The sequence below is a fragment of the Tachyglossus aculeatus genome, chromosome 4 (assembly GCF_015852505.1).
Source record: "Tachyglossus aculeatus isolate mTacAcu1 chromosome 4, mTacAcu1.pri, whole genome shotgun sequence".
NCBI classification, from domain to species: Eukaryota; Metazoa; Chordata; class Mammalia; order Monotremata; family Tachyglossidae; genus Tachyglossus; species Tachyglossus aculeatus.
In genome coordinates this window covers 99367825-99393523 of record NC_052069.1, presented here as the reverse complement: position 1 = coordinate 99393523, position 25699 = coordinate 99367825, and the positions used below count along the sequence as shown (strand labels likewise).

The 25699-nt window shown below is 41.2% G+C and overlaps 1 protein-coding gene across 2 annotated transcripts in view; it reads left to right on the top strand.

The window, feature by feature from the left end:
- The window catches only part of GARNL3 (GTPase activating Rap/RanGAP domain like 3), a 175006-nt gene that overhangs the window by 63356 nt on the left and 85951 nt on the right, over positions 1–25699 (top strand). For both annotated transcript variants that reach the window (XM_038745516.1, XM_038745515.1), the window contains exons 3-5: positions 1707–1776; positions 22094–22168; positions 25073–25172. In XM_038745516.1, the coding sequence (XP_038601444.1) occupies positions 1707–1776; positions 22094–22168; positions 25073–25172 (245 nt within the window). The remainder of the gene's footprint in view (positions 1–1706; positions 1777–22093; positions 22169–25072; positions 25173–25699) is intronic.

Below are 25699 nucleotides of genomic sequence, written 5' to 3'. Positions count from 1 at the left end.
TTTTCGTTAGCTCATGCTGCCTCATGTGACTGCAACCCTGCTCCCCCAGGACCTGGGCTGAGGCAGGAAGAAGACGTCTGTGAGCCTGTCAGAGCTCTCCGTGGAGCCCCAGACAGCAATTGTCCACTTTTCCTCCCTGTCGCCTTTCCCTTCTCTTTCCTTCCCTCCCCTAGTGTAGATAAAATAGGCAACCATGGGTCTGGAGTGTTTTAGAATGATGTAGAGCGGCCAGAAGTTAAAGGGATGGACTCAGTTTCTGCCATTCCTTTCCAGGGCTGTGATCCAGTGCACATTTCAAGGAAGGGAGCGAGGACATTAAAAGGTTAAATTTATCACACAGCATTACCTCACAGATATCCCTGTGAAATGGTGGTGGCGGAATGCCATTAGACTCTCTAATCTCATTTCTCTCATGCTGTCTTTTCTTGGAGCCCCATCAAATAGTGTTCTGGGAGGCATTCAGTTCCGACAAAAGGATTGTGTGTGTGTGTGTGTGTGTGTGTGTGTGTGTGTGTGTGTGTGTTGAGGGGTGGGGGATTGGGGGTGGGAGTGGGTGGAGGTGCTGAAACACCACAAGCCACCACCTTCTTCCCGAAAATGCCAGCCCCTAATCATTTAGAAACAGTAGCCCTTCTCTCAGAAGGATGAACGTGTGATCAACGCAGGTAGCGTTGTAACCAGGATCTGAACCATTTTTGATCAGACTGCCGTTACTGTGCAGTTTCTGTTTTGTAAAGGTTTCATTCCATCTCACGTTACAATCTGTATTCATGTCCATGCATTTACAGATCATCTATGCCTGATCTCAAAAACAATTTCAGTTACGCCTCGGAACGATTATCATAGGGATGCTGGCTAAAATTTAGAAAGGATTTCTTTTAAAAATATAGCAATTTCCCCTCGGTGCAAAAATATTTTTCATTATTCCATTGTTTTACCTTATTTTAAAATAGAATGTGCATGTTTGTAGTTGTGATATTTTATCTAGTTTTTATTTCTGCATGATTAATATTAACTTCTGCTACTCAGCTTTGGATCTAAGGTTAATTCATATTATCTCCCAAATATGTACAAGTTGAATCTTGGATTTTTCTCATGGTTCCTGGAAGAATCTTATAATAAAGCCATAATATCCCCTAAGTATTCTTATGCAATATCAATATTGTTTTAGAGGAGATGGAACTCATCAAAATTTTGAGGGATTTTTTTATAACTGAGTAGTAATATAAGTGCCCCTTGTTTCCTTGGAACTTTTTGGACAATTAAGGAGTGGCTCTTGAATGAAAGTTAATTACAGCATGCAAAATGTGCGCAAATCCGGCTCCGTGAGGCTGTTTCATCACATGCATCAAGTTTACTGCAGGGTTTCTGTTCCCTTCAGTTACACAGACAGCTCTCAAAAGCATTTACAAACCTCTACCAGCCCTGGAACTTTCAATCAATCACAAATGACTAAATATTTAATTTAATCAAAGCCTGTCCTTCCAGGGATATCTGGAGCATTTTATTGTCTCTGGGAGTATGAAAGCGGGTCTGCAATGGCTGCTAGAGGTTTTGTGTGTTAAAAGAACGCTCCCCCTCAGTGATGAGCTTATGCTCACAAATCCGGCTCATTTGGAATTATTTCTGTAAATTGTGGCTGGTTTTTGCAGAAGGGTCGTAGCCAGTTAGCTATGAATGGTACTGATGAAGCATTTTTGTTCCAGCTCCGTTTCGGAAGACCTAGGCTGCAGACGTGGAGAGTTCAGTCGAAAACATTATGGATCTGTGGAGCTGGTAAGTTTATATCGTCAGTTGGTTGTCAGATGTTAATTGATTTCAGTGACAGGAATGAAAATTACTAAATACATCAAATCTTTGAGTAGTCCATAAGTATAACGATTAGGTTGGAAAAAAGACCATAAAATGGCTATGACAATTAGAACATCTTTCAGCATTTTGCTGTTTAGTTAATTTCTTTGTTACAGACCACTGATCTCATTTCCCTTTGCCAGTGTGCGAATGTACAGATGTCTAGTATTTTGGACATGTTCTAGAAGGTGCCAATTGAAACTGTTGCTGGACTAAAATAATTTATGCTTTGAGAGAAAGGATTTGGTATCTTTCATCTTTGTGACAGTTTTTTTAATCAGTTTTTAAAGTTAGAACATAGGCTGAATTCAATTTATAAAAATTTGTATTGACGTTCTAATTTTCTCTGTGCCTTCATTTTCTGCATATGTAATGAAAAATTCTGTTTCAAAGGAAGGAAATATTTTTGTATAAACAGTATCAAATGTTGAATTAGGTAAAAGTCTATAATTGACTACAAACATTTGGAATCAAATTCTCCGTGATTATCAAGAAAGCTGTTGCTGTTTTACATGGGAGGTTTTTTTTTTAAAGACTGCATTTTTACATTTTAAAAGAAGGAAAGACAGTTTTGCATATAATTGTAGCCAGTCATTTAAAAGGCATGTCTAAATGATTGTTTTTTGCTTCCATAAATGAGATTATATTGATGATATATTTAAGCAGCATTGAAGATATTAAAGGTAATTACCCATGGCCATTTGAAAAGAACTATTTGAATCCAGTTATTTATTTTTCTCCCAGCAGTTGACAGAGGATCCAATTTCACCATTAACAATATGAATTAATTGCCGCTAGCAATATCTTTATTTCCTAAATTAATTTAATAATTAACAGGAAATTAAATTAGGTTTCAAACCAGAACTAATGGTTATGATTTGGCAGAATTTAATTTTTAGGAACTATTTAGACATTTCTGATTTCTAATAGAATCTAATAAAGTATTGGCATGTTTTTTACTTTTGGAAACTTTGCAGAACAATCCACATGCCTTGCAGATTTAAGTATGAAGTGGAGTAGGAAAGGGATCTTAAAGTTAAATATAATGTGATTTATTTTCTGCTTTATTCAATGTCAGAGTTATTGCTCTTTGGAATGAAATATTGTTAGGAGTTATATTGATTCGCCATTTTTGTTCCCCCCAATTTTTCTGTTGGCCACTCAGGTACTACTTCATAGACATGCTTAATTTGTGAAATGGTAAAATCACTTCCATGCTTGTAGCATAGAACTGTAACATCCTTTGGGAATATACTCCTGAGGTGGGGGGGAAAACAAACAAGAAAAAAATGCTTTCTTCTAAAGACTTCTAGAAAAGGATGTAATGGCTCCATCCATTTGATGCTTCCATCACATTCTTTCGTTAGAAAATGGTGCTACTGACAATAAGATCCGATGATTGAAAAGACCAACGTGTGACCGACGTGCCTTGCCATGCTGTCTTTACGTCAGGATCAGTGCTGTTTATTTTAATGGGTAGATATAAGATAAGCAGGTTGGACACAGTCCCTGTTCCACATTGGGCTCACAGTCTAAGCTGGGGGAGAATAGGTAATGAATCCCCTTTTACAGATGAGGAAACTGAGGCACAAAGAAGTTGTGACCTGCTCAAGGTTATACAGCAGGCAAGTGGCAGAGTTGGGATTTAGAAACCAGGTCTTCTAACTCTCAGGCCCATGCTCTTTCCTCTAGACCGTGTCTCTTCTCTATATCTTTTCTAGAATAGATTCAGGAGTCCATTATAATGTTCTGATGTCTGTATAGGATTCCTTTTTTGTCTCTCTGTGATGAATAGTCCATCAGTATAATTCATCAGTGCACATTAGTGCGTGAGGCCATAGGCTTTTGTTAATTATGAGTAGGAGTTCAGCAAGGATATAATAGCCTTCCTTGAATTTGCAGAAAGAGAAAAATCAAGGAGTTTTAAACTGAGCATATTTGGTCAGTCTATCAAATTTTTAAGAAAGCATTTTTTGTGCATAATGAAGCTGAAGTTTGGGGAGAGTTGTAAGTGGGGAAATAAGATACCTTTGTAATGCCTGTACTGCTGTACTGAAAATCTCTGTGTTTTCTTCCTCCTACATTATTTACATCTCCTACAAAGAATGACAGAAAAGAAACTGTTGGACAAGGAATATATCTGGGGGTAGAGGGTGGGAAGTCAAACCTTTAAAGACTCTATGGCTTCCATTTTTCTCCAAGGCTCTGTTTTAGCAAAGGGAAAATTGTAATGCAAATGTCCTAGGCATGGATTTTATGGCATATGCTTAGTTGGAATTTGTGGTCAAAGACCCACTCCTTGAAAATTATAGAAGTCAAAAATTGGCTAGTAATTAGCTTGACATTAACAAGCATAGCAGTAGTCTGTTATCTACAGACATCAGGAAACCAGTCTGCCCTATAGAAGTCAAGAAAAGGACAGCATAATGAGTAAAGAATCCAATTGGTTGTTTTTTGCCAAGAATAAATCAAGACTGCTAGCTTATTGTGGGCAGGGAATGTTTACCAACTCTGTTTTGTTGTTCTCTCCCAAGTGCTTAGTAAGTACAGTGTTCTACACACAGTAAGCGCTTGGTAAGTACAATTAATTGATGTCAGGAACACAATGAACGGAAAAGAACGATGTCCACGTATGTGGAAGAGCCTTGGTAATATCTCCTAGAGCCAGACTGATTGCATACTGAAGGACACAAAAATAATTTTCTCCAGTAACTCAATAATATGCACGGGCTTAGCTCAGCCAACAGTAGTTTTTAAGGGCCCACTCTATGAGAAGCACTGTACTAAGTACTTGGGAGTGCATGACATAATTTGAGTAGACATGGTCCTGGCGATCAAGGAGATTATAACATATTGGGGAAAACAGACACTAAATAATTTACCAAGAGAAAGAAGAAAAGGGGATGTGTACATGATTTACTGCTTAAGTAACGGGTCTGAAAAATACATACGGAAGTGCTTCAGGAAACAGAGGATTTAAGTGCTTAAATGGCATGGTAAAGCTGAAGAGACTGTTGTGGGTATATAAACTGGGGAAATTACAAATTAATTCATGAAGGACTCCTGGAGAGATGATTTCAGAAGAGTTTTGAAGATGGGGAGAGCTGTGGACTGTTGGATTTGAAGAGGGAGGAAGCTCCAGGTAGAGGAGGAGGATTCCCTGACTAGCTCCTCATTTCCCCACCCATTCACCCTCCTTTATGCTTCACCTATGCACTAGGTCTCTACCCCATAAACAGTTTGATTCTTTCCCCACCCCACATCATCCTTAAGCACTTCGATGCTCACCCCACCCCGACAGCACTTATGTACTTAAAGTCTGCCATTTTCCCTATCTAGAATTGATTTTAATGTCTGTCTCCCCAACTTCGCTGTAAGCTCCTTGATGGCAGGAATCCTGTCTACCAACTCTTTTGTATTGTGCTCTCCCAAACGTTTAGTAATGTGCTCTGCACACAGTAAGCACTTAATCAATCAATCAATCAATCGTATTGAGTGCTTACTGTGTGCAGAGCACTGTACTAAGCGCTTGGGAAGTACAAGTTGGCAACATATAGAGACGGTCCCTACCCAACAGTGGGCTCACAGTCTAAAAGGGGGAGACAGAGAACAAAACTAAACATACTAACAAAATAAAATAAATAGAATAGATATGTACAAGTAAATAAATAAATAAATAAATAGAGTAATAATACATAATATTGATGGATGTGAGCAAGAGGTTGATGGTGGGAGAGATCAAGCAACCAAATGGTGTTTATTGAGCGCTTACTGTGTACAAAACACTGTACTAAGCGCTGGGGAGAGTACAGTACAACAAAGTTGGTAGACATGTTCCCTGCCCATTTCATTCTCTTCACCTCCATGAGTGAGGGCAGGCTGCTGAATCACTTATTTGTCCACTAGATTACTTGTAGTCCTCACTCTTCTTGCCATATTCTTCTTAGACATCAGTCCATTCAAAACCTTAATTCAGAAAGTTTTATTAATAATAATAAGGGTTAATAATAACAGTGGTATTTGGTAAGGCGTTCATCACTGCTGTAAGCCCTGGGGTCCATACAAGTTAATCAGGTTGAACGAAGTACCTGTCCCACATGGGGCTTGCAACCCACGTAGGAGGAAGAACTGGTATTGAATCCCCATTTTGCAGATGAGTAAACTGAGACACAGAGACGTTAAGTGACTTACACAAGGACATGTAGCATACAGTTGACAGTACCGTGATTAGAACCCTAGTCTTCTGACTCCCGGGCCCATGGTCTTTCCATTAGATCACACTGCTTCTTAACTTTCACCTGAAATTCGAACTTATTCCTGGGGAACAAGATGTCTAATCACATATTCTCATTGTCTTAGGGGAGGATTCAGCTTCAGAAACTGTTCCTCCCATCACCCTTCATCATGTCAGTCAGAAAAACAAAACGAAAAACGAAAAATTGCCCTGCTCCAGGCAGCTAACTGAGAGGCCAAAAGGCACTCTCCAAGCTCTTTCAGTTCCATCCCCAGCCCAGAACTGCTAGTGCCCAAAGGAGACTTTTTTTAAGACAACTTGTTTCCCTATTGCAAGACAACCTTCTCATAGCTTATTGAGGCTGTAGGAGGAAGGGTTTGGGTGAAAGACTAAATTCAATTCAGATTAAACCAACTTGAATTCATGTCTTTGAAAATCGCAAATTAGAACGAGGCACAGTTAATGGGCTAGATGGAGAGCAACAAAGCGGACAAACTGGGGTGTAGTGGGAGAATAAACTGGACAAGTAAGAGGTAGAGAAATGATTGAGTATCTTAAGCTGTCTGGCCTAGTGGACAGAGCACGGGTCTGGGAATTAGAGGACCTGTGTTCTAATTCTGGCTCCGCCACTTGCCAGCTGTGTGATGTAGGGCAAATTATCAAACTTCTCTGTCCCTCAGTTTCCTCATCTGTAAAATGGGGATTCACTACCCATCCTCCCTCTTACTTAGACTGGAAGCCCCTTGTGGGACAGGGACTGAGTCTGACCTGATTAACTTGTATCTACCTCAGCATTTAGAACAGTGCTTAACACTTATTATTGTACTTTTTAAGTGATTACTAATACTAGTAAATGGTCAGGAGTTTCAACTTACTGAAGAGCAGAATAGGCTAACATTTTGATGAGTGGAAAGATGTGTATGGAACAACATTGTAGCAGTTTATCTGGGAAGCAGAGTAAAATGCAGACTTGAAGAAAAATGAGGAATTCAGTCCGCCATGTGCCACAGTCAGAGTTGAAAAAAAATTGTCAGTCTCCAAGCCGTAGAAGAGCTCAGAACCAATACTTAAAAGCCAGATTAGCTAAAGATGTTTGTGGGGGATTAGGCACAAAGAGCTTCAAGCATAGCTAGCAGGGGAATAAACCATGATTAATGAAATATTTTTTTGTATGAATAACCTTCTCAGCAGAGTGACAATGACAACAAGAGAGAAATACAGGGTCAAAGAGGAATTGCTGAAAGGGATGATGAGAAGCATTCATGAAAGCCAAAGAGAAAAAAAATGACACTTTGCAAGGGCATTTGGAAGGTGATTATGAAGCTAAGAAGAGTTCAGAAATGTATTGTGAAGTAGAATTGAAGAAGAGCTTGATTAGAACCAAAAGTGAAATAAGGCTGAAAATGAGTATCGCCAGAGGCAATGTAAAATGAAAATGGAGAAAATTTAAATGAACAGAATGCAGGACAACATATTCATTCATTCATTCATATTCAATCATATTTATTGAGCGCTCACTGTGTGCAAAGCATTGTACAAAGTGCTTGGAAAGTACAATTCAGCAACAAATAGAAACAATCCCTTCTCAGAAACAGGTTCACAGTCTAGAAGGAGAAAACATACATCAAAACAAGTAAACAGGCATCAATAGCATCAATATAAATAGAATTAAAGATATATATATATATATACACATAATTAATAAATAGAATGATAAATATGTACATAAATACACAAGTGCTGTGGGCAGAGAGGGGCGTAGAGCAGAGGGAGGGAGTCGGGGACAATCTGGTTTCCTCTAAAATTATATTCAACCATAGAGCCAGTTCTCTGAATAATTTTGGAGGACTTTGAATGTTCTGCACAAAGTGAAATGTGGAAAGTGCCCAGGTGTGGCCAATATGGGGCTGAACTTTCTCAAAGTAAGAAGCACAACTTTTGTGCCAAATTTTGTGCCAAGTGCTGGGGTATATAGGAGATCATCAGATCACACGTAGTCTGTATCCCACATGGATCTCACATCTAAGAGGGAGGAAGAATGGACAGGGACAGAAGCAGAAGCAGAGTGGTCTAGTGGGAGTCAGAAGGACCTGCGTTCTAATCCTGCCTCTGCCATTTGTCTGCTGTGCGACCTTGGGCAAGTTACTTCATTTCTCTGTGCCTCAGTTACCCTGTCTCTAAAATGGGGAGCCTCATGTGGGACCTGGACTGTGTCCAACTGATTGGTTTGCACTTACCCCAGTGCTTAGTACAGTGTTTGGGACATAGTAAGCACTTAACAAATACCATTAAAAAAATTCAGATGAAGAAACTGAGGCATATAAAAGTTACATGACTTGTCTAGCAGGCAAGTGGCGGAGTCAGAACTAGAATCCAGGTCTCCTGACTCCCAATCTCAGGCCATGCAGACTTCCCATACGTCAAGAATAAGCATAGTGTGATTACTAGAAGAGAACAGACAGTGATTTTGATGGCGCAAAGAGATGGTATAGCTCTTTAAAACTACTCTCCAGGAACTCTCCTTTCTCAAATTATTTGGAAGCCTTCATCAGAATCACAGCAAAAAAAAAGAAGTATCGGGAATGACCTTGAACTACAGAGACCAAACCAGATTTCACATAGGAGATATTATTCTTAGTAGGCGCACTACCGAGGATGAGCTTGGAAGCGTGAGTATGTTCCATTCCACACTGTGGGCATGAAGGGGGCCTACATCTGCTAGTAGGGCAGGTTGTCAAAACATTCAAGTTTTCTTGGGAGAGGTAGCCAAGAGACTGACGGGGAAATAGGAAAACCTCCCTTAGGCCTTTAGCCTTGTGGGAAATATAGTTCCCTAATTCCCCCGATGCCCTGGGGTAGGTAGATTTAATAACGGGTCTCCAGGCGAGGCCTCTTGCTCCGTCTCCCCGTCTTGGACTCCTGGGCTGGCTGCCTCCTCTGAGACATAGCCTTGGATAAGGACTTTCCGTGAGCCATGCGTGTACACTCTTGACACCTTACTCGGTCTAAAACCTTTGTACGTTATTAAAAAAGAAGCATGTTCCTAATATGCTACATATTTGAAAGTTGGATCCTTATCAATCAACCAGTGGTATTTATTGAACACTTACTTGCGGAGCACTGTACTAAGCACTTCGGAGAGGTCAGTTCAACAGAATTAGTAGACACGTTTCCTGCCCACAAGAAGCTTACAGTTTAGAGATTTGTTCCTGGAATTTAGGTTTTGTTCTAGGTTTCTCCTCCATTAATCAGTCACTGGTATTTGAGTGTTTACTATGTGAAGAGCACTGTACTAAGTGCTTGGGAGAGTACAGTGGGAAGCAGAATGGCTTATTGGATGGAGCATGGGCTTGGGAGTCAGAAGGACCTGGGTTCTAATCCTGCTCCACCACTTATTATTACTACTACTACTGCTAATTATAATAATAGTATTTGTTAAGCACTTACTATATGCCAGGCACTGTTCTAAGCCCTGGGTTAGATAGACGATAATTGGGTTGGACAGTCCCTGTCCCTCACAGGGCTCATAGCCTTAATCCCCATTTTGCAGACGAGGGAACTGAGGCACAGAGAAGTGAAGTGACTTGCCCAAGGTCTCAGAGCAGACAAGTGGTGGAGCAGGGATTAAAACCCATGACCTTCTGATTACCAGGCCCTTGCTGAGTTAGCGAACACATTCCCTGCCCACAACGAGGTTTCAGTCTGGAGGGGCGGGGGGACGGACGTTACTATAAATATGAAATGTATAATATAGAATTCGAAGGTATGTGCATAAGAACTGTGGGCTTGAGAGTGAGGTAAATATCAAATTCCCAAAGGTCACATAGTAAGCACTTGGATCAACCTAGTAACAGTTTGGATGAAGAGGAAAGGGCAGATTTAGCAGTGTGAAAGTAGAAGCCACAGGATTTGGTGACAGATTGAATATGTGGGTGAAATGAGAGAGATGAGTTGAGGACAATGCCAAGGTAACAGGATTGTGAGACAGAAAGGATAGTTTTATTGTCTACAGTGATGGGAAAGTCAGGGGGAGGACAGGGTTTGGGTGGGAATATGAGGCATTGGGTTTTGGATATATTTAGTTTATTAGGACTATAATCCCATCCCACTCTTTTCCCCTTGCACTTTGGAATTCAACTTCTTTGGGTATTCCAGTTTCAATTATGTGAGAGTGAGTCATAGGACTGTGGCTTTCTTTCAGGACCCTCTAAAGGCCTTTTGGGTCCTCACTTTGAATCTGTAGGTAGTGACCAAGTCGTAAGACATTTTCACATTCTTGCAGTCAAAGAACATCTTGGCTCTTCTCCTGGTACCCTTATGATTCCCAGGGACAGACTAGCTCAATCAATCATTGAAATGTATTTATTGACCACATACTGTATGTAGAGCACTGTACTAAGTGCTTGGGAGAGTGGGTATAAATGATCCCTGCCCCTAAGGAGCTTGCAGACAAGAGGGGGAGACAGATATTAAAATAAATTCCAAATGGATATACCTAAGTGCTATGGGGTTAGGGGAGGGGAGAATAGAATATTAAAATGGTTGAGTGGAGTAGACCTAAATGCATGGGTGACAGAGAAGTGAGAGCTAAGACAAGGAAATGAGGCCAACTATGACTAATGCTCTACCCAAAAGCGGTGGGGGCCGGGAGGGGGTTAGCTGCATGGGACAAACCAGATAACTGCCATTATCAAGGGGACCTTAGAGTCGTTGCCCTCTGCACCATGCTGCGCCCCCAGCCCCCAGTTCCCCCCATCTCCAATCCTGGCACTATGTCCCTATGTAGTGGCCTATCCCACCCTATTAGGGCTAACATTCTTTTAAACTGTTCTGCAAAGGCCCATAGAACCAGTCAACCAATTAGTCAACTAATCAAGGGTATTTATTGAGTGCTTACTGTGTGCAGGGCACTGTACTAGGCATTTATTCTATTATTATTCTATTTATTTTATTTTGTTAGTATGTTTGGTTTTGTTCTCTGTCTCCCCCTTTTAGACTGTGAGCCCACTACTGGGTAGGGACTGTCTCTCTATGTTGCCAACTTGTACTTCCCAATCGCTTAGTACAGTGCTCCGCACACAGTAAGCGCTCAATAAATACGATTGATGATGATGATTGGGGACAGCACAGAGGAACAGAGCAGAGGAGCAGCATGCCCTAGTGGCAAGAGCATGGGCTTGGGAGTAAGAGGTCATGGGTTCTAATCCTGGTTTTGCCATTAGTCTGCTGTGTGACCTTTGGCAAGTCACTTGTCACTTATATTAATGTCTGTCTAACCCTCTACAATGAAGCTCTTTGTGGGCAGAGAACATGTCTACCAACTTTGTACTGCAGTTTTCCAAGTGCTTAGTACAATGCTCTGCACCCAGGAAGCACTCAGTAAATGCCATTGGTTGATTGATTTTCATATTTTGAGACTCCAGTGATAATAAAAATTAAAACTACACATGGAAACAAAGGTGATTATTGGCCTAATAAAGAGTGGAATGCAATTCCCTTTTTTTAATTAAAACTATTTTCTAGCCATTTTGTAGAATACTAAAATGGAGAAAATTTAGTGTCGGGCCTGCTTTTGAATATGAGGCCTGGGCCAAGTGGCTCTCCTAGTGCTCTGTTCTGATTGACCCTGGAGTCCTGGAAGAGATGCAGTCTTCTTGATTTGCCTGGAGGCTCCCAGTAGCCCTAGCTTCCTGGGTATTAATTAGTCCAAAACCACGAGTGAATGAGTTCCTGATAAATCATTCTGCATTATTTCAGTAGATTAAATTATGTTACTCAGTATCCCCTGGACATATACAGATATATTTGCCACTTTGGGTGTATTTCATTTCTCAGGCATTTTTAAATGCTCACTCTGAAATTAGTGAGGGTAAAATGAGAATCCAATTCAAAGCAATCAAGAACTTAAATCTTCCGCACACTTTTTTTTTCCCCATAAAGTGTTTTTACCTCTTACTTTGGATAGAATGTTGTTAGGGAATGAGGATTCTCTGTTTTGGCCACACTAAGCTTTAAAAAACCAAAACAATAGAGACCATTTAAGTATGCATTTTCCACCCCTTTTTCCCCCATCCCATGACCTGCTTAGTCCAGGACAGGAACACAGAGAGCAGAAGGGAGAGGTGGATCTAGTTGCTAGAATCTACTTGGGTTTGGTTTTGTGCAGGCTGACTCAGTGCCACAGGCTTGGATCCCAAGGACCTGGAGGCCTGAAGAAGTCTGTGCAGACTCTATCTTGCTGTTCATTCAGAGTTGGATTCCTGGGAAGTGGGTGGTGGGGGAGATCAGCTGCTACCTGAGAACCACGAGGCTTGACGATTCCTTTGTAAACTTTGTTAATATTACCTTCTTATAAAGTGGGATGTCTGCTCAGGTCCTTATATTCCTGAATTATGGAGCATCATCCTAGGCAATTATGTCTCAGAACCAGGAGAGCGAAGAGACAGATTCATATTCAGATTGGATTTTGTAGTTTTTGAGGATAATTTAGACATACCAGAATATTGGGGGAGTCTGTTTAATACCACGATATTCCCTACTCTAATTTTGTACTGATCTAAGCAGCCTGGCTTAGTGGAAAGAGCACGGGCTTGGGAGTCAGAGGTCATAGTTTCTAATGCTGGCTCCTCCACTTGTCAGCTGTGTGACTTTGGGAAAGACCCTTCACTTCTCTGTGCCTCAGTTCCCTCGTCTGTAAAATGGGGATTAAGACTGTGAGCCCCACGTGGGACAACCTGATTACCCTGTATCTCCCCTAGCACTTAGAACTGTACTTGGCACACAGTAAGCACGTAACAAATGTCATTATTATTATTATTATCCGAGCTCCATTTTGTATATTCCCACTCAAATTGATAAGATCCCTCCCCGCTCTCCTCACCCCCCCCCACCCCCCCCACCCCACCTTGTTCACATCGAGTTTTGCTTTATGGCTTTCCTTGAGTGATTCTTCTCACTAGCCTGGGAGCAGCCCACCCAGTGAGATTAGCTGGTGAGAGTCCTCTTAGAGAACAAAAGGCCTGCTTTCCCCTTTGGCCTGGACTCAGTTATTACTAGGATCATTATGAAATGAGAATGTACAAATCATTTGTGAATGTCCTTATTCCATTTGATGAAGGAAGAATTTAATTATTTGTAAGGTAGAAAGTTGGGGGTAATAGAAATTTAAATGTATATATTCCCTGTCGAAAATTAATTTATCATTCATGCTCTGTTTAGACAGTTTTGTGTGATGTGAAATTGAAAGAGAGAAACTTTCGGGAATAAAGCTGCTTCATAAAGCTGGGTGTCCTTGTTGGAGAATGTGAAAGAATGAATGGAGAGAGAATGAATGTAAGCATTATATCAGTCAATGAATTGGTATTTACTGAGTACTTACTATGTGCAGAACACTGTACTAAGTGCTTGGGAAAGTATAGTACAACAGAATTAACAGACATGTTCTCAGCCCATAAAGGGCTTGCCGGCAGGAAGGGGAGACATCGTTAATAAATGCAAGGACAATGCACTCTGCATTAAATGTTTACTCTGTGCTATGCACTGTATTTAGCGAGGGGTAGATAGAAATAATCGGATTGGACAGAGGTCCCTTCCTACATAGGGCCTCACTATCTGAGCTCGAGAGACAAGGAATCTTATTCCATTCTTCAATGAGGAAACAGGCCCAGAGAGGTTGTGACTTACCCAATAACACAATTGTACTACTAAAATTGACTTGCTTTTCATTGTTATGTGACTGTCGCAGTGTCCTAAAACAGAAAAACTTTCATCTTCCTTATATCTAATTTACTCTACCAAATTGAGTGAACCAAATGTGGTGTACAAGTAGTTAAGAATCCCAATTAGTATGCTTAATTAGTTCAGTGAAAATAGAATATTACATGAATTTGCTAAATGAAGTAGTTTCCCACTGGAAATAATGTAAGTTGTATTCACAAGGTCCAAAATATTGTCCCAAACAATTTAAAAATATTTTTCAAAGTTGTAAGAAGTTGAACATGTAGTGTAAGAAGCAATATAAATATATATCAATAATAAAAGATTTTTAATTGCAAGTTTTATATGTATACATATGTTAAATACTTAATTTTCAAAAGGTTATCTTTCACAACTTATTCAGCAAAATGGCACCTTCATCATCATCAATCGTATTTATTGAGCGCTTACTATGTGCAGAGCACTGTACTAAGCGCTTGGGAAGTACAAATTGGCAACATATAGAGACAGTCCCTACCCAACAGAGGGGCATCTTGTTCTACCACACTAAGAATCCATCACTACGTATGCTACGTACATGCGAATCTGCTTATGGTAGATTTATTATTAGCTAATGCTAAATTAAAATGGACTCCAGTGTCTTTAAGTCAAAATACTTCGAAGGGAGATGCCTGGGCCAAGGTAAGCTGCAGTATTTTCTTGATGTGAGACCACTTTAAGAAATTCCCATATTAGTATTCAATAGCACAAAAGAGCATTATAATGGGGAGCTATGTACTCGAGTGTATTGAAAACATTAGTGATCAGTCTCTTTAATCTTAAAACCATTGGAAGTGGGCCTTAATAGCAACGGAATGTCTTCCAGGGTCAGCTAAATGTATTTGTTATGGAGAAGTGTCTTGTTTTATTTTTAAATTTTGATGATTTTGCTTTGAGCTGTACAGATGTATATGGGATGTCATTCAATTATTTAAAAGCACAGTGTGCCCCGCAGCCCATGAAAGGGGAATACAAAATGTTGGGGTGTGGTCTCTTCCCAGAGCTTGAATTGTGTTGCCTATTTTGGTGTTTCTGACTCTGATATGCCCTGCAGAACTGGAATAGAATAAAGGATACATAAATAAATGATGATGCCTCCTTTGAAAGCGGCCCAATGTATTTTCAAGTAGAGCCCACTTGAATTCGTGCCTGAATTTGATATATTGCAGGAATTGTCAGGAATAGAAACAACATGGCCTAGTGGAGAGAGAATGGACCTGGGAGACAGAGGACCTGGGTTCTAGTCCCGGCTCCACCAGTTGCCTGCTGGGTGACCTTGGGCAACTTCTCTGTGCCTCAGTTACCTCATCTGTAAAATGGAGTTTGACTGTGAGCCCCATGTCCAACCTGATTATCTAGTATCTACCCCAACGCTTAGTGTGGTGCCTGGCACATGGTAAGCACTTAACAAATACCATTTAAAAAATGTCAAGCTACAATGTTCAGACACTAATACCTGTTTACTTTTTAGTATCTCTAAAATCTCATTTAACAACAGTAGGTGCCATATTACATTTTTCCTAATATTATAAAGTTATTGAGAAGCAGCATAGCTCAGTGGAGAGAACCCGGGCTTGGGAGTCAGAGATCATGGATTCTAATCCCGGCTCTGCCACTTGTCTGCTGTGTGATTTTGGACAAGTCACTTCTCTGTGCCTCAGTTCCCTCATCTGTAAAATGGAGATTAAGACTGTGAGCCCCATGTGGGACAATCTGATTACCTTGTATCCCCCCAGTGCTTAGAACAGTGCTTGGCACATAGTGAGTGCTTAACAAATGCCATTATTATTATCTTTCCAGGTAATTTAGAACTGAGTAAATTATGCCTTATTCAGTTAACAGGCCTTCTATATTGTTCTAAAAAAAGGCAGAAACCTTTCTTGAGCTAGCTAGTACTTGAGAGCAGTAATGACTGTCAATATGAGGTTAATTTTCTGTAAGATAAAAAGACCCCAATATCTTCCTGTTTTTTAGAATTTACCATTTGTACATACGTAGTTGAAAGAATGTCCAGTTTTTTAATGACTTCCCAGGATCCCTTGACAATCTTGTGGGTTTGTTTTTTTTACAAAGGCACAACAATCTGGCAATTTAAAACATTTTTGCATTCTGTTTAATAGGGGTATGAACAGTGTATTCACTGAAACCTTTTTCTCTTCTCACAGTGTCATCTGTACTCTTAATTCCTCCCACAATCCCCTGCTATTATTTTCCTTTTTGCAACTAGTTTTTGTCCTGTTGCCATTATTTCTTCCCTCTGTGACTTGAACCTTCTTTTTTCTCCCATTTTCTTTTAATAAAGAAAATAAATAAATAAATAAATATTTAAAGAAAAATGAAGAAAATTTTCTCTGGGTGTTGCCAACTTGTACTTCCCAAGCGCTTGGTCCAGTGCTCTGCACATAGTAAGCACTCAATAAATACGATTGAATGAATGAATGAATGAATGACCTCTGACTCCAAAGCCCGTGCTTTTTCCACTGAGCCACGACATGGGGCTCGCAGTTTTAATTTCCTTTTTACAGATGAGGGAACTGAGGCACAGAGTAGTAGAGCGGGGAGTCCCAGAGCTGCCCGCCAGGATCTCCTCCTATAGTCGCCCTTTCCTTTGGCCACCGAATGTCACGGAGAATTTTGCAGGCACTGAACTATAGCTTTAATTCTATTTGTTCTGACGATTTTGACACCTGTCTACATGCCTTGCCTTGGTTGTTTGTCTCCCCCTTCTAGACTGTGAGTCCATTGGTGAGTAGGGACCGTCTCTATATGTTGCCAACTTGTACTTTCCAAGCGCTTAGTACAGTGCTCTGCACACAGTAAGGCTCAATAAATATGATTGAATGAATGAATAATAAAAAAAAGATTCAACTTGGTTAAAAGTTAATTTTGTTTAGAAAATGTCCAATTGGATAATCACTGTACAGGGGAATGATTTTTTTTGACATGTATTTTGTATCTCTGGGTAAAAACATGATTTCTGTACATCAGTGAAGAATCTACCAGAATCCGTACCTTACAGTCTTTGTACCACTGAAAATAATAGATTACTCCGTCCTCATTAAAAACAAAGAAGGTTGAGCAAAAACACTTGAATGATTTCCTTAACATCCTTTCACCATGGAGGATGAAAACCTCTAAAGAATTTATAACTTGCCATCATGTAAAAATATAGATTTCTAGAGGTTGTGGAAGAGATCCCTAAAGATGGAGCCATGAAGAAGACTAATGCTCCCAGATTTAATGGCATGCCATTCTCATCATTAAGAGCATTTATTGAGCGCCTTGAGTGCTAACCACTAGACTAGCCATTTGAGAACATTCAATAGATGTAAAAGATGACCTTGCCCTTGAGAATCTTACAACCTAATGGGGAGAACAAATGGACACAAATTGCTGTGTTGATAAAAGAGTAGGAGATTAAATACAAGTGATTAAGAATAAAAGCCATTAAATGTATAAACAGATTTACAAGATATTAAGGAGGCGAAGGCTTCTTATATCCAGAAAAACAGGGGATTAGTTAGAAAACACCTCTTAGAGTTGACTTCTTAGGTTTTAATGGAGGGAAAGGATGTAATTTGGCAGAGTTGAGGAAGTAGGGGATTTTTATGCAAAAGGACAGAGATGGGAGAATTCATTCAATTGTATTTATTGAGCACCTTCTGTGTGCAGAGCACTGTACTAAGCGCTTGGGAAGTACAAGTTGGCAACATCTAGCGATGGTCCCTACCCAACAATGGGCTCACAGTGTAGAAGGGGGAGACACAACAAAACAAAACATGTAGACAGGTGTCAAAATCGTCAGAATCAATAGAATTATAGCTATATGCACATCATTAACAAAATAAATAGGATAATAAATATGTACAAGTAAAATAGAGTAATAAATCTGTACAAATATATACAAGTGCTGTGGGGAGGGGAAGGAGGTAGGGCAGAGGGGGGGATGGGGAGGAAGAGAGGAAAAAGGGTGCTCAGTCTGGGAAGGCCTCCTGGAGGAGGTGAGCTCTCAGTAGGGCTTTGAAGGGAGGTAGAGAGCTAGCTTGGCGGATTTGTGGAGGGAGGGCATTCCAGGCCAGGGGAAGGACATGGGCCGGGGGTCGATGGTGGGACAGGCGAGAACGAGCCACAGTGAGGAGGTTAGTGGCAGAGGAGTGGAGGATGCGGGCTGGGCTGTAGAAAGAGAGAAGAGAGGTGAGGTAGGAGGGGGTGAGGTGCTGGAAAGCCTTGAAGCTGAGAGTGAGGAATTTTTGCTTGATTTGTTGGTTGACAGGCAACCTCTGGAGATTTTTGAGGAGGGAAGTGATGTGCCCAGAGTGTTTCTTTAGAAAGACAAACCACGCAGCAGATTGAAGTATAGACTGAAGCAGGGAGAGACAGGAAGATGGGAGAATAAAACATGTGGAAGAGTTAAACTATGTGGGAGAGTAGAAATGAGGATGAGTTAAAATATGTGGGAGAGTAAAAATGTGCAAGAGTTAAAATATGTGCCTAGTGGAAAGAGCCTAAGCCTGGGAGTCAGAGGACTTGGCTTCGGATCCCAGCTCTGCCACTTGCCTGCTGTGTGACCTGGGGTGAATCACTTAACTTCTCTGTGCCTGTTACCTCAACTGTAAAATGGAAATTCAATACTTGCTCTTCCTCCTAATTTAGATTGTGAACCCCATATCTGACCGTATTACCTTATCTCCACCCTGCCATATAGAATAGGGCTTGGCAGAGTAAATGCGTTAAAATACCATTATTATTATTACGGGAAAGTAAAAATGATCGTAATAGCTAAATCATCACAATGGAGGTAAGGCGACGTTTCCCGATTTCCTGAATTTGGCCTGATTTCAGAATTTCTGCCAAGAATGACCAGCTGCAAAATGCAGGAGCCGAGGAAGCCAACTGTAGGAATGATCCAGGGTTGGGAGTTGGTGAAGCTGAGTTCAGTAGAGAGTATATTGTTGAGGATGAGGAATTTTGTGTCAAGGCAAGGAAGGTTCGTTAGGGAGTCCCAAACAGGCATAATAGTTGAGACAAGTGGAGAAAGTGCATTAAGAGCTAGATAAACTACCCATGTCAATAGGTGGATTCCAGCATTAAGATTCCATCCCACTCCAGATTTCTGTATGTAACTAAGTCTCTAGACCACACTAGCCGTATTACTTGTATTAAAAAATGAACTCTGCTTAAGCCATCCTTAGGGACACCATGAATGGGTGAACCTCTACCTCTGTATATGAAGCTTAATATTAATCTCCTTTCCTCTCTTACTTACCTCACCCCAAACCAGTGGTCTGTAGTTCTGGGATCCAGAGCTGTTATTTCTTTGATGTAAAGCTATTAGTGGGAAGATTGGTTGCATGGCTAAGTGGTATGTATTTTGCTCACCCATAATTGAGAACCGTGGGAAGGCAAGAGAAAGTAAATTCAGAGAGCAGTTGTAGTATTTATTCAGTGTCCACTGGGTGCAAAGCATTGTACTAAGTGCTTGGGAAAGTACCACAGAATGTGTACACATTATTTTTTAGATGATCATTATGCAATTCCCTTCTTTCCCAGTACACCTAGGTCTATGAAAATGTGGGAAAATCTCACATTAAATGAAATTAATACTCACCATATCCAACCCTGCATGCGTGTGCACATGTTCATCCTATCCCGACTGGATTACTGCATCAGCCTCCTCTCCGATCTCCCATCCTTCTGTCTCTCCCCACTTCAATCCATACTTCACGCCACTGCCCGGATTGTCTCTGTGCAGAAACTCTCTGGGCATGTTACTCCCCTCCTCAAAAATCTCCAGTGGCTACCAATCAACCTACGCTATCAGGCGAAAACTCCTCACCCTCGGCTTCAAGGCTCTCCATCATCTCACCCTCTCCTACCTCACCTCCCTTCTCTCCTTCTCCAGCCCAGCCCGCACCCTCCTCTCCTCTGCCGCTAATCTCCTCACCGTGCCTCGTTCTCGCCTGTCCCGCCATCGATCCCCCAGCCCAAGTCATCCCCCAGGCCTGGAGTGCCCTCCCTCCCCAAATCCGCCAAGCTAGCTCTCTTCCTCCCTTCAGAGCCCTACTGAGAGCTCACCTCCTCCAGGAGGCCTTCCCAGACGGAGCCCTCTCCTTTCTCTCCCCTTCCTCCCCCTCCCCATCCCCCCCGCCTTACCTCCTTCCCCTTCCCACAGCACATGTATATATGTATATATGTTTGTTCGTATTTATTACTCTATTTTATTTGTACATATTTATTCTATTTATTTTATTTTGTTAATATGCTTTGTTTTGTTGTCTGTCTCCCCCTTCTAGACTGTGAGCCCGCTGCTGGGTAGGGACCGTTTCTATATGTTGCCAGCTTGTACTTCCCAAGCGCTTAGTACAGTGCTCTGCACACAGTAAGTGCTCAGTAAATACGAATGAATGAATGAATGAATGTTCAAACCATTTATTTTGTTTCCATGCATACAATTAGGCTCACTTAGAAAGCCTGTTCCCTAACAGCGTTGTAGCCAAAACACAGTGAAAACCGAAGTTATGACAAAATTGAGTGTATTGCATCATAGTTTTCCCTTGCAAATTGTGCAAAAGTAATCACATGTTGCTGTTGGAGGTAAAATATAGCCTGCCTAACTTGGAAAAGATTAATTTCCCTTTTGAAGCCATTTATAGTTGGATAAGCCAAAAATGGCTTTGTTATGTTATTACTGGAGCCCTGATTCCATGCCATCTGCTAATTGTTCACTTGGCATTACTGTGAAAATAGTCTAAATTTACAGAATGTCTCTTTTACTGCCTACATGTCAACAGTTATTTAGAATAGAATTAGATTAACAGCAAAGTTTTGAGTAGAAGTTTTGGAAAGCATTCCTGGTTATAATTAATACTTGGTGTCACTGTACCTCTCTTTCACTTTCCTTTGTAGCAATCCTTTCCTTATGGTGCTTACTTACATTTAGCACACCCTGTGTAAATGGTCATCTTCCAGCTGGGAACCAGATGCTAGAATGAGTTTACCCCAATATGGAAGAGGAGGAGGAGGCGGATAATAAAGTCTTCCGTTGTCGGTTGAGCCTCGAGCCCATCACAAACACTCTGTGGCCAAGAACCTGCTTGGAGGAACAGAGAGGAGCAGTGTTGCTCAGTGGAAACAGAACAGGCCTGGGAGTTAGAAGACCTGGGCTCCAATCCCAGCTCTCCCATTTGCCTGCAATGTGACCTTGAGGAAGTCATTTAACTTCTCTGTGCCTCAGTTACCTCATCTGTAAAATAAGATTAAGGCTGTGAGCTCCATATGGGACAGGGACTTTGTCCCATCTGATTATCTTGTATCTGTCCCAGAACTTAGAACAGTGCCTGCCACAGAGTATTCTTCAATTCATTCAATCATGTGTGAGGAGCACTATACTAAATGCTTGGTTGAGTAAAGTATAACCATAAACAGACACATTCCCTGCCCACAAAAAACTCACAGTTTATCGGGCTTAACAATGCCACTAGTATTATTATTATTACTATCATTATTTTCTGTGCCTGTTACCTCATCTACAAAATGGGGATTAAGACTGTGAACCCCATATGGAAAGAGGACTGTGTCCAATCTGATTAGCTGGGATCCACCGCAGCATTTAGTACAGTACCTGGAACCTAGTAATCATCTAACAAATACCATTAGAAAAAAAATCGATCATGATGCTAGTCATGTGTATAACCTCACTCACATTCTCTCATCCCTGATCAGTTATGTTCCTGCTGCAGCAGTGGGTACAACAAATGAATTGGCAGGGATGCAGTACATTATACAGACACACACAAGAATTTTGCATCAAAATCCATTTATGGCTAATGGGACTGTAACTTTGTCTGGATGCCATGCTGTAGCATCGGAGAACTGCTGGTGGTTGCCAGGGTAGTTGCCTTGGAAGCCGCTTTGGTAGCTGCTGCCATCTTCACCCACGCAACCAGCTATTTTCAGATTCTTGCTGAGCCCGTCCATCAGACAAGGTGCCCTCGGAGTTCCTTGGCCTTTATTCTGTTCCTCTAGTAGTTGGACGTTCTGAAGATGGGTCTTGGGCTCTTTTCTGAGACTCTCGCAGCCTCTTCCAGATGCCACATGATTTCACCCCTCTGGCAGAACTGGTTACCTACCACCTTTGCCCACTTGCCTCGCGTGCTTTAACCATATTCATTTGTTTTGGGTGGTTTTGCGGAGAGGGAAGGTGATATTTGAATTCCGAAGTTTCGTGTCTAATTAATTCCTTTTCTTTACCAGCTCATTTCCAGTGATGCTGATGGAGCTATTCAACGAGCTGGGAGATTCAGGGTGGAAAATGGGTCTTCTGATGAGGTAAAGGGAAAGCCCCGCTAGTTATGCTTTTCCTCACTCTAGGCACCTGAAAAAGTCTTTTTCTATGTTGTTTCCCCTAGGAGTTGGCTCATCTGTCACAAGGGGCTAATGTTGGATTAGGGCTGTCTCAGTGAGTGTTGCAAGGACCGCAAAGTCAAGAAAGGCAGGACACACACACACACACACACACACACACACGTTTCCCATCATCTATCAAAGTCAACTCTACCTCTGCTTCTGACCCAATCCCTTTGCACCTTATGAAAACATTTACCCACTTCCTTCTTCCTTCTCTGACCACCATCTTCACCTGTTCAGTTTCCAATGACTTCTTTTCCACTGCTTTCACACATGGTCATATCTCCCCTGTCCTAAAAAAAAAAAAAAAAAAACCCTTCCTTGATCCCATGGTTCCTTCCTGTTGTCACATCATCTCCCTCCTACCATTCCTCTCCAAACTCCTTGGACAAATTGTCAACACCTGCTGTTTCCACTTTCTCCCCTCCAATTCTCTCCTTGACTCCCTCCAATCTGGTTTCCACTCCCCTTTACTTCATGGAAACTGTCCTCTCTAAGGTCACCAAAGACCTTGTTCTTCCAAATCTGATGGCCTCAATTTCATCCTAATCCTCCTCGACCTCTCAGCTACTTTCCACACTGTGGGACCACTTCCTGCTCCTGGAAACATTATCCAACCTCGGCTTCACTGACATCGTCCTCTCCTGGTTCTTCTCTTCTGTCTCTGATCGCTCCTTCTTAGTCGCTTTTGCAAGCTGTTCCTCTGCATCCCACCCTCTAACAGTGGAGGTCCCTCAAGGCTCAGTTCTGGGTCTCCTTGTATTGTCTATTTACACCCACTCCCTTGGAGAGCTCATTCACTCCCACAACTGCAGCTTCCACCTCCATGCAGATGATTCCCAAATCTACCTCTTCAACCTTGACTTCTCACCTTTCCTGCAGTTTTGCATTTCCTCCTGTCTTCAGGAGATCTCTAAAGACCTGTGTGCCTCAAACCTAACATGCCGAAAACAGTACCCCTCATCTTTCATCCAAACTCTGTCCTTCCTTTGTCTTAACTATCACTGTAGACAAACACCCTTTTCCTACTTCACAAGCCCATTACCTTGGCATTATCCTTGTGGCTAAATGGAAAGAGCCCAGGCTTTGGAGTCAGAGGTCATGGGATCAAATCCTGGCTCTGCCAATTGTCAGCTGTGTGACTTTGGGCAAGTCACTTAACTTCTCTGTGCCTCAGTTCCCTCATCTGTAAAATGGGAATTAAGACTGTGAGCCCCCTGTGGGACAACCTGATCACCTTGTAACCTCCCTAGCACTTAGAACAGTGCTTTGCACATAGTAAGCGCTTAATAAATGCCATCATTATTATTATTATTAAACCCACATATTCAGTCCATCACCAAACCCTGTCAGTTCTACCTTTACAGCATCATGAAAATCTACTCTTTTCTATCCATCTTAACTACTACTTTTAAGATCCAAGCACTTATCTTATCCACTACATCAACTTCTTCACTGATCCTGTATCTCCTGACTTCAGTCCACACTCCACTCTGCTGCCCCGATCATTTTTCTAAAAAAATGCAAATTCAGGCCCTGTTTCCCTACTCCTCAGGAACCTCCAGTGGTTGTTCATCCACCGCCATATCAAATGGAAACTCCTTACCATCAACTTTAAAGCACTTACCTCACTGATTTCCTGTGACGATCCAGTCCAAACACTTCACTCTTTTAGTGTCAACTTACTCACTGTACCTCGATCTCATGTATCTCGTTGCTGACCCCTTCCCCCCATCCTTCCTCTGGCCTGGAACTCCCTCCCCCTTCGTGTATGACAGGCCACTACTCTCCATATCTTAATCAGAGCTTCAAACCTTTCTTAAAATCACATCTCTTCCAAGAGGCCTTCCCTGATTGTCCTCTTATCCCCTACTCTCTCTCTCCCTTCGCATTGCCTATGAACTTGGATTTGTACCCTCAGAGAAGCAGCGTGGCGTAGTTGATAGAGCCCAGGCTTGGGAGTCAGAAGGTCATGGGTTTTAATCCTTACTCTACCGCTTGTCTGCTGTGTGACATTGAACAAGTTACTTCCCTTCTCTGGGCCTTAGTTACATCATATGTGAAATGGGGATTGAAACTGAGCCCCACGTGGGACAGGGACTGTGTCCAACCTGATTTGCTTGTATCCACCCCAGCGCGTAGTGCAGTGTCTGGCTCATAGGAAGTGTGTAAATGCCATAATAATAATAATTGTCATTATTATTATTATTTAAGTATCTGATATATACCCTCCCATTAGCCACACAGCATTTACATGCTGTAATTAATTTTAAAATTTCTCTTCCCCTTCAAACTATAAACCCTTTGTGGGCAGGAAAAGTGTAAACCAACTCTGTACTGTACTCTCACAAGTGCTTAGTACCATGCTCTATGCATAGTAAGCACTCAATAATTGCCATTGATTGATTACCTGATAGATGTCACTCTCAACAGCTTCGTCTTTGAAAATTATATCAGATACATACCCAACATCATGGGAGATATGTTTTCCCACCCCAAAGTAAACCTGTGGAGGGATGTGATTGTAGCTTTTCTAAGATTTGTCTGTTCTCTCAATTAGTCAATCTTGTTCATGAAGCACCTCCAGTCTGCCAAGCACTAATCTCTGCTCTTAAGAAAAGTGTGGAGTCTCCATCTATATGAGAAAAATTAGGTTTCTTATGTTGCTTAAACAGGATCAATGATTTTTTTTGTTTTAAGAGCAAAACACTGCATTTTCAATGTCTTATTTTAACGATGGGATTAGTATTGCTTATTTTAGAGTATTTAATTGTTTGTTTTTCCAAGGTCCAAGTGGCCCAATATGTTTTTTTTTTTCCATTTCAGAATGCAACTGGCTTGCCAGGTATCTGGCGTAGAACAGATGTCCACCTGGAAAACCCAGAATATCACACCAGGTGGTATTTCAAATATTTTCTAGGAAAAGGTAATTATGTTTTCATTTTGCATAGACAAGTGGGACCTAAGAGGAAAATATAACTTTGAAAGTTGGAATTCATAGATGCCTATATGAAAAGCCTAAATCAAAATTCGAGTGTAATTTAAAATTAATTTGCATCCCTAAATTCATTGTTAGACACGAACACTGTAGCAGAAAGGTTTCCTGCATCTATGAATGTATCTAATTATTTTATTTCAAAAATGGAGTTTGGAGGAAGAGGGTCTTCTAAAGGAATGCTGAATTGGTGAGGCCGGGAATTTGGACAGGACTTCTTGATTCCTTGGTTGCTTAACTTTTTTAAATTTCTCAGAATATTCTAGGAATTATGCAGAATATATAACAAATAAAGCCCCTACATTCTAGAAATTTTGTACAACATAGACAGTCTTTTAGCACTTTTTTATGACACAGTTATTCACTGTGGGGAAATCACTATTCATTGTTCACCTGGCAAGTAGTTTTAATTGGTTCCCTGTAAACAGAGTGCTAAACAAAATAGAGGGGATGTTTGC